This window comes from Montipora capricornis, chromosome 2 (genome assembly GCF_036669925.1).
Source record: "Montipora capricornis isolate CH-2021 chromosome 2, ASM3666992v2, whole genome shotgun sequence".
Lineage (NCBI taxonomy): Eukaryota > Metazoa > Cnidaria > Anthozoa > Scleractinia > Acroporidae > Montipora > Montipora capricornis.
The window spans coordinates 8,627,883-8,637,882 of NC_090884.1; the positions used below are offsets into that span (position 1 = coordinate 8,627,883).

Here is a 10,000-nt window from a genome sequence, read left to right on the forward strand (position 1 = left end):
AGTTCAAATTGCAACGTGGTGTTCCTCAAGGATCATGCTTACGTCCACTGCTATTTACTATCTATGTCAGTAAGCTTTTTGAGCTTATTAAGAACTATCTACCACAATCGCACGCATGCGCAGACGATACTCAGCTGTATCTTTCATTCAATGCTGACTTGGCTTGTTCGCAAAATGACGCAGTTGAATCAATGCTCGGAGCAGTGCATACAGGCTTTACGATCGTGGATGATCAAGGACAAACTACGCATGAATGATAGTAAGACGGAGTTCATGATAAAAGGCACTAGAAAATAACTGACTAAAGTGAACATTGATGGTCTTACTGTTGGTGAGAGCAGTATAGTTCCCGTAGCTTCAGTTAGGAACTTAGGATCATGGTTTAACCAGAACCTGAGTATGATCCCACACATCAATAAAATATGTAAAGCTGCGTCTTTTCGTATCTACAATATAAGGGGGATCAGAAAGTACCTCACCATCGATGCCACACATACGCTTGTTCACTCCATTGTCATTGGCCGCTTAGACTATTGTAATAGTCTTCTTTATAAAGTTCCCGCGATACACATAAGTAAGTTACAACGCATCCAAAATAGTGCTGCCCGGCTCGTATGTTCAACACCGAGGTTTAATCATATTACACCCGTCTTATTTTCTTTGCACTGGCTACCCGTTACTTACCGTATCGAGTTCAAAATCTTAGTTTTGACATTTAAAGCAATATATCAACTGGCGCCGTCCTATATCTGCAATCTAGTTCGATTAAAGGATAAATGTAAATACCAGCTTCGTTCTTCTGAAGAACTACTATTACATTTGTCCATAAGAAAAACAAAGAAAACTCTTGGTGACAGATCATTCCAAACAGCTGCCCCTTTATTGTGGAACAGCTTGCCTGCAAGTGTTAGAGACATCGATGACTTTTTGGTTTTTAAACAAACTATAAAGACTTATTTATTTAGGAAGGCTTTTGCCTGTTATTGTTAGATTGACTTCTTTTTAAGCTATTAATTTCAAGTATTCTTAAGTATATTTTATTGTAATTATTAGGGGTAGTTTTAGTTTTAAGGAGCATTTGATCATATTCAGATGTTAATTTGCGCCTTGCAGGAAACCTAACTATTTTCGACCCATTCGTGTCTTCGATCGTACGGTAAAAATGGCGCGAGAAGAACATTTCAGCTTAACTCTCATGCACGGTAGCTGTTGTGTATCACATTTGCATGGAAAACCGCTCGTTAAGAATACTTTTTTCAAATCCTTACCCAAAAACACGCTGAAGCGGTGAATGTCAAAAATCCGAATATTTGATCCAAAGTATCCTCCTCGAGTGTGGATACTTTGGATTCATGATCCGTTTTTGGATTTCGCCAAAAAAACGCAAAATCCGTTTTGCATTCAAGAATCCGTTTTCGGATTTTCCCAAAAAAAACACACCCTTAGTCGTTAACTGGGGTTATCGAATATATTCCAACCGAAAAGAACAAAGGAAATCGAGTACGGTATGTTTGGCGCGTTTCGAAGCAACAAGGATAACAAAAATATGTTTAAAATAGCATTTTAGCATTTCTAACTTATACTCCCATGTATTCCTATTCCGGAATACGGTCAATCGAACGCACCCTAATTTTCTCCTTTAAAAATAAAGGATTTGAAAATAGGCATAAACATTTAAACCAGTAATCCCGTGAAGTGAAATGAATTGAAATTGTAGCATATGAAATAAATCTTGAAAATACCGCCATTTACTTCAGTAAATAAAGTATTTTGGGGTTTTTTACGACTTCCACAAGTAGAATTTAAGGAGCCTCGCATTCTGGTATAACCTTAGTAGTGTTCATAAAATCAGTTATGCTGGTGAAAAAGAAAAACACTACTCACTAGACAAATGAAAGAGATTCCAGTTCACAAAGTACTTAATATCGCTATAGGGCACACAAACACAATACTCCTTTGTAATGATAACATCAACCTTCCGTGGGAAACTTGATTCGAAATCACGAAATCGAGTGATATTTTGCCACCAGAGATATGGACACAGGCAAAGTTAATCACGCCCGAAATCTCGCTGGCAAGCCCAAGCTCAATAATGAGGATGTTAAAGAAAGGAATCATACGAGAACCCTTTGCCAAATTAATAGTAGTTAAATAGATTAGTTTTGTATTCCAACCTACAAACTCACCAGAGCGTGAACTTGGTATCCGTTACTCGTTGTCGAGTGTGCGCCTCTAGCGGTATGAACTGCCACTTCGTAAGTGTACGTGCATTTGATGTGGTGACCAAAGGATAACAGTCTCTGTTTCTGGTCCAGAAAAGCACCTTTGCTATAGTTCCAACTTGAAAAACCAACCACAAAACGCAAGAGTAAGCAGAGCAGGTGCATTGCGTCTGCCGTGTTGCCCAAAGCTTGAGGTTACGAGTTACTGAAGGGTGCAAGGAATGCCGTCGGTAATTGATAAACGTGGTTAACATGAAGTAAATAAGCAATAGTGTTTCACTAAAGCGCCTAACAATTTCAACAATCAAGTGCGTTGTTGACTGGAACAACAATATCAAAAAGTTCCAAACAATCCACATAAAAAAACAACTTTGAAAATATTCGATATCTCGAGACTCGAGATACTGATGCTTATAGTTTCAAGCTGCACTTTTCTCAATTCTTGGTCTCCTAGGAAGCTATTAACACGGCCCTCATGAGATACTGGGTGACAAACAACAAGCAACAAGTCTCAGTTCAAAACTCAACCGCAGTCGACTATCTTCAACTAGACACATTTATACCGAATTTATATGGAAACGGAGAAGTAAAAAATATATATAGAAACTCAGCGTAATTAGTCTTGAAACCTTACGCGGTGGACGCACAGTACACTCCACATACACAACAAATCTCCTCAGTATCCTAGGTGTACAATATCGGGTTATGTAATTATTATCGTTCAAGGGTTCTTTTAGTGTTTACACGTTCGATCGAGAGGTTTACTCAAACAATTCTATTATTGTCACTTCATACGTCCTTCACTACTTTATTTTCCCCAAAACAATGACAATAACCGAAAGGATGAAAGTGAGATGTGATCCTCGAACTTGTCCGAACACTCCCATAGACATGTAAAAAATTCAGGCGGCTTCAACTGGATTCGAACCCATGACCTCTGCGATGCCGGTGCAATACTCAACCATTTGAGCTATGAAGCCAATCGGTTGGGAGCAGGTCAATTTACAGTGAGTAGTCCCGAATAATAAATATTCGCTATGACGAACGGAAACGCTCGGAAGGCCAGCTTACGAATTTCTTTACGGCGGTCGATTGACCATATAAACTCAGTGGATAAATCCATTCCTGTGTTTCACTTTCCCACAGAAGCAGCACCACAGGTTCTGTAGAAACTAAACCCTTTATCGATTAAGAAGCCTCACGTGCTTAAATGAAGTGCCTATAATTATCATTCTAAGGTATCTTCGATATCGTATGGTTAAATGAAGTGCGTAATTATCATTGTCAAGGTATTTTCGATATCACCATTATCTCATGGTGAATGTTTACACCCTTCCTCTTTCTTCTAGGTTTACGTACTATTCAGCTCCTTTTTTTGCGAATTTGCATTTGCACGAACAGAAAACTAACTTTTTTAGTTTCTAATTCTCCTTTACCTTTTTCGCCCCTTGCATATTTCCGAAGCTTTGGTTGAAGTGCTAAAAAAGTTGTGTTTCATGCTCCATGTGCAATATTATCAGGCTTTTGACTATTTAAAGAATGTTTTTGTCGAAGGCACCCAATAAAACAATTTTTAAGTCAAGAAATTTCTGGACCTATAAAGGGAAAAGGGCCACAACGGAAGATCCTACGACTTCAAAAACGGAAGAGCTAATTAAATTCTTATCAACGGCCTCGAAATAGTTATTTCCAGGTCAGGGCTTGAAACAGAAGGAAGTGGCCCTAAGGTTGTGAAATTATGAAGTCGAAAGTCAAGCTGCAAATAGCAATCCTGCTCTTGTTGCTTTTATTGCCGGGGAACGCGTGTAACGGGACACCGTGGTTATGGAGACAGACATCTACAAATAATCGTCCGGTTAAATGTAAAGTCGGTAGCTGGGAAAGCTGGGGTTCTTGCTCCTACTCGCTATCATTGTCAAGGACACAGTGGCGGACCCGACAGATAACGCGTGCAGCATCACACGGAGGCACATGCCCGTACAGTTTGTCAGAATCACGGGCGTGCTCCTGTCGAGCCGGATACACCGGAACATCATGCTTGCAAGGTTAGAAACTTTTTGTTCCCATGTTATTAAGAGTTCAAACGGCACCAATCTTGATAAAAGTGCCTTTATCACTCTTACTTATTTTATACCTTTTGACTGAATCAGCTTTAAGAATTAACCATTTAAATTGAGAACAAAACAAAGTTTCGATCACATTTGATTCCCAAGGTAAAATTACTGCAAAATGTGCAGTTTCATCCAAATTTGTGGTAACGAGTGAGGTTTCATAGTATGTTTGCGACGAGGCAAATATTTAGGAAAGAAATGTTGTTTGTATTTTTTCCGACTATAGCAAATATAATGCAAATGAGGCCTCTTCTAGCATTATCTCCAGTGACAATTTGTGGCAATTTGATTCTGGAGCATAATACACCTTTTGCTGTTCATTTGGAGAAAATACGCAATCATTTGCACTAAAAGTCAGACAATAATGCGAAAATACGTTCATTTGCGCCAATCGTTCAATTGCACGAAATGCACCCTCCACAAGGATATCTGCATAATTGAAAACATTCAATTAAGTTTCAAGACTTTCATTAACGTCTTGCGAAATTCAAATTCCTCAAAGCAACTTTCATTTGCGGGCATTGTAAATTCAATAACATCAAAAGAAGGGGACAGCTATTCTTAGAGTTATTTTCATAAAGTTATGTCGTAGAGTTAGAGTTAATTAGGTTTCCAAAATCCTGAACTCAAGATTTTGGAATTCAAAATTTTGGCGGTCAATTCAGGCAGTCAATATATTCTTTTTGCAAGAATATTCTTGAGTAATTTATACAGTCTTAGCGGATTGTATAAAATTTTCATGCGTGTCTCCCTATCCCACATTGTCCACTGGCTGGCTGAATTGCCTTTAATGGTCTGCGTTTCATCTCCATCTCCTATCAGTCAGCGTTTCTTTAGAATGCTGTATTTGATCTAAGGTTTATCTCTCTGTTCATTGCAATTGCTGAAAAGCGCATTTGAGTGTACGCATAAATGCAAGAAGAAATGTATCTTTTTATCCATGTTCCTTTGCTGCAGTCCAACGCACGACCTTACAAAGGACAACTTCAAAGTTACTAGCATTACGTTCATGGATGCATGTTACAGTATTTTTCCTCGCTTTAAGGTAATTCCTCAGTATTGCACCAAGCATCCTTTACTGCGCATATGGTGTGTCAATATTTCTAAATTGGATCAAATTTGCAACATTGTTAATATGGCGTAAGTCGATCATACACGCTCAAAACACGTGAGAGAAGTTGTGAATGACCCATACTTATCTTTGCGAACAAGCGAGCGCATTCCGAGAAAATGGCGAATTTTGTTGTTTCGATCTACGATAATCAAGATAGACAGGATGATAGTGCTTTACTCTTAAACGAGCACGGCGACCTATATTTTCTTATTCCATAATTATGGTGTACATATTATCTCCTTTAAAACAATTTTTTTTAATTATCGGAAGGAAAAAAAGATATAGTTAAAAACGTACACGATGCCCCTTACCCAGGGATGTAAATTATGATCTTGAAAAAAACGACCCCGAAGAAAAGTTTTGAGTCGGCGTCGTTTTAAGTTTAATGATTTTTCGTAAACTATAAAAGACAGTGTTCCATATGCCCTGGACTTTCTACCTATCAGGTGTTTTTTCAAGTGTTACTTAAAAAACCCTCTCGTTTAGCTACCGCGAGATGAACCCTCAGCCGATGATGATTAGTATCAGTGCAGGCATCAATGGGATAAGATTGGCCCATTATATCTCTTAAGCAAGCACGGTGACATCTCTTTTTTTTATTGTAGTTCTCAAAACAGGGATTAGTAGGGAACATTCAGGGCAAGTTTCAAGGAAATCGTTCGACAACTTTTTTTTCTAAGGAATCACCTTAATGAGCAATACTTGCGCATGAAAGGCGTTTTCGAAGTCACATCCCGACATCTATGGAAAACACACAGGAAACAAAAGGCTTTTTATAACTTTTTGGGTTGAAGAGAGTTCCGCCTGATCAGCGTCAAGTGTTATATGTTATCACGCCATTCTGACAGGTAAGCTGAGGCATGGGAATAAATTGCTGAGTACACTATACGCTCTTCACATTTTCCTGGAATAGACAGGAGAGAGATAAATCTGTAGTTATCCACAAGGTTCGCTGTGGAGGTCTGACTTTCCTTGTTGGCAGAAACATCAAAACCTTCAGAGCCACGCGAGGCTTCGAAGAAAGAATCCGTAAAATTAAATGGATTCTTACAGTCATTGCAGCAACTGATTCCTCATCTGAAGAGCTAAGAGTCATGTACTATTTAGGATCCATATTTAAGCATTTTATATGATGCCATCTATTACAAATACCGCAAAGGATACCCTTCTGATTGGCACGAACCAGTTTTAAACAGAGAGCACAAGGACACTTCCATACCGGTGCTTTCCTCAATTTGGTCGAATCCGTATTTTGTTTTGGATTTTTATTAGCAGTCGTGGGTCCAGGGTTCGGATGTACATCATCACAGACCTTTGATAATTGAGATCAAAACTGGCATCAATATTGCTGGAATAGTTTAGAGTTGATTTTCCAAATTTCCCTCGATGGCTTTGTCTACAACTTGGTCGATGAAAAACATGATCCAAGATGGCGGGCATCACAGGCCGCGTGGTCGAATTTCTGAAGCAGCGGGAACCCGTCTGGGTTGCCATCATATGCGTAGTAAAACACCTTCGTCGGCGAACGTAAATAATTAGCTGACAGTTTTGTGGTATTTTGCCCGAAATAAACCACTCGGAGAAGCAAAGAAAGAGTAATAAGCGCAAAGCAACCAAAGATGCGTCCAGCCGCCATTATGCAAATTTGTGATGAGTTCGTTCACCCAATATCAACGACGAAAGGAAAACGGAGTACTATTTGAGGGAACCAATCCTCGGAGACCCAGGGGCCCCACCCGGGGCCCAGGAAAACCATCCTCGGCGGACCCAGGGCAGATCGCGGAGGCAAGGGGAAGTCTAATGGGCAAAAGAAAGTGGCCCACAAAGAAAAGCATAGTAGGGGCGAGAAGAGCCCCTGGGGGACACGTTCTTACCAGATCAGTTCCAAACAAGCAGGAGTAGTTCTCAATTCTGATTGGTGCCAGAAATTCTTTGTGTTTTTCTGCCCAATCAGAGGTCAGCAGGCGGTGAAGTCGTTTCGTGTCTTATTACACGGAAAATAACTTGATCGCCATACTCTCCTGGTTCGTTTGGATGGGTTTTGCTCGAGGATAAAGTCTCAATCACACCACAAAATGTACAAAAAATCGTTCGGGATATCGGCGGAGAAATACGCTGGACCTTTCGCAGGTATCGTTACAGTCGCGTATTTTCCAAGTGTGCGAGGTTTCTGTAAAGATGTCCTCCCCGATTCACCTAAAAAGCGAGCTGTGGTTAATTTTGATCTGACAATTGAATTATTTTATTTCTGCCCCCTTTCCTAGTCGAGGTAATTCTAGATTTCTTGCATCAGTTGCTGTGGCTGAAACTTTGTTAATCTCGAGACCAAACGTTTGCTTCTGAATGCTGCCAAAAGTAACAGCTGATGTGTTCTTTAATAGCCTTGCAAAGGGCAATACCCAGGCGGTGCAAATGTGCTGGCAAGTCCTTTGAGATAATTTTACTTGGATAATGGACAATAATCTGAATTAAAGACAGTTGCAAAGAACATAGGAAAGAGACTGTGAATATTTATGAGCACCGTAAGTTGGGTTGTCATTAGTGTTTTAACGCAACAGTAATTTTGCTCTAACGAAAATTCTTGTTTGCCTATTCATATTTCATACAAAAGTGTGCTGTGTGTTAGACAGTATAATAAACAACAACAAAGTCCTGAGGTTGAGTAAAACAATGATGAAAGAAATCTTCTCCAATAATAAAATGAGTTTGGATCCAGGTAGTACATAATATTCTGAGGTTGTACCTCTGCAAATATAAAATCTTAACCTTGATATTTCTCTTACAGCAAAGATCCCAAAAATGTGACAACTTTAATAACCTAATTCACATTCTTTCAATATTTTTTTATAAGTTTATCAGCTTTATTGGACACATCAGAAAAAAGTAGCACAATAATTCAGTTTAGGGAAGCAAAATAGAACTGCAAAAAATTAACCATTATTAACTGATTTGATGTACTATTTGATATTCCCAAAGAAAGTAGGAAACAGCATACTCTTTCTTGTAGTACAAGTAAGTACCTGAACACATTGAACAATAATAATAATTACTATTGTTGTTGTGTCAACTGTGTCCAGCAGCTTGGGTTTTGAAATCAGCATAAATATTCATATCATACTCAGGCAAAATGCAAAATGTCACTGCTACATCAGGTGATCTAGTGACGTCATGAAAAGGCCCTCGGCCAAAAATTTTAACGCCGTATCCCACAACCGCGCGCGGCCTGATGTGGTTGTTTTCGAATTTTAAAACATGGCGGTCCATGGCGATAGAAAAGTTGAGATCAAACTGTAGTCACATTTACCTGAAATGTTTACCCATGTCCGGATAAAAGATTTACCTGAAAGTCTACTTACCAAATATGAGAACAGGACTTGCAGGAGACTGTCGTTGGGAAAATGATCTGTTGGAGTTTCAGAAATGGAGCAGATTTCAGACCGACGCTTCGAGGGTTTATCTACGAGCAGTTAAAGTAAGCTTTAACTAAAGGCAAAATCCAACAATTATTGTGCAAAACGTAGCTTAAATAACCAAACAAAAGCAACACTTAATGCAGTTGTGCTTACTGGAAACCAAAATAATCAAATAAAACCGTGCAGATTTGTGCTTACAATTCAACAGCATGGCCTATCAGCTGAGATTTTCAACACCAACGACCGATCGCATCCAAACTCTTTAACTCCTGCAGTATTCCATTGCCAAAACGTGACAGATCATTTTCGTTCGTGTCTCCCACATTCCTGTTACCGAATTGCAGAGAGTAAAAGTTCAAGTAGAACCGACGAGATCCGCCCACTGCGACTGCCATGTTAAATTCGAAAACAATACCTCAGGCCGCGCGCGTTTGTGGGATACGGCATTAAAATTTTGTGCCCAGGCCTTTCATGACGTCACCAGATCACCAGGATAATCTAGATAGACAATCTTTGAAGAGGTAAAAGAGCACTCTACAGGATGACAGAAAATGTGGTCACAGATAAAAAAGTAAAATTATTTTCAACAGTTTAAGGAAGCTGGAAAGGATTTTCGCACTCTTAAGAGTCCTGTGTCCAATGAAAAAGATTACTCCAATCTTACAAAAGGGCAACAGGTTCATACCTGTGTACTACTATTGTGAGGGGCAATGTTTTAAAGGGTGTTTTTCTGGGTCCCAAATCGTGGGTATGGTAATGGTACAGTGCTGCTCAAAGACCCTCTGAAACTTGGTTTTTGAAAAGTATCTCGAAAACCAATTCATGTGAGCAGTATTTTGTTTTTTTATATTTCAAACTCATATCATAATTCCTGACCCAGGTACAATGATGTGAGAAGGGGTTAGTAGTATTTGAAGTATTTCAGTTGAAATTTGAAATATTTATGAAAAAAATTGAAAGATGAAAAAACTCCACTGGCATAATTATTTGAAATTTCCCTTTAAGAATGCAAAATAACGCTTCTCACTGGTTTACAAACAAATCAGGGAAGGACATGGGACGAAACTTTTGAGATAAACCTGAAAAAAAATCTAACAAACTATTTCCGGTTGTATTAATCTTGATTCATTATGATCCTTG

At 39.0% G+C, this 10,000-nt stretch overlaps 2 protein-coding genes across 5 annotated transcripts in view; one reads left to right on the forward strand and one right to left on the reverse strand.

The window, feature by feature from the left end:
• LOC138038715 (protein mono-ADP-ribosyltransferase PARP16-like) overlaps positions 1–10,000 on the reverse strand; it is a 126,009-nt gene that overhangs the window by 17,884 nt on the left and 98,125 nt on the right. The window contains exons 1-2 of one of the 4 annotated variants that reach the window (XM_068884742.1): positions 6,228–6,575; positions 2,187–2,427 (exon numbers count right to left, since the gene is read on the reverse strand). The exons of 1 other annotated variant lie outside the window; for it this stretch is intronic. In XM_068884742.1, coding sequence (XP_068740843.1) covers positions 2,187–2,387 — 201 coding nt within the window. In that variant the 5' untranslated portion in view covers positions 2,388–2,427; positions 6,228–6,575. Of the gene's footprint in view, positions 1–474; positions 1,250–2,186; positions 2,428–6,227; positions 6,576–10,000 lie in introns of those variants that run through there. 2 more of the 4 variants (XM_068884752.1, XM_068884744.1) reach the window with 2 other exon arrangements.
• Positions 3,800–10,000, forward strand: part of LOC138038235 (latent-transforming growth factor beta-binding protein 4-like) — a 44,167-nt gene continuing 37,966 nt past the window's right edge. Inside the window, exon 1 of the mRNA XM_068884043.1 lies at positions 3,800–4,267. Within this exon, the coding sequence (XP_068740144.1) occupies positions 3,961–4,267 (307 nt within the window). The 5' untranslated portion in view covers positions 3,800–3,960. The remainder of the gene's footprint in view (positions 4,268–10,000) is intronic.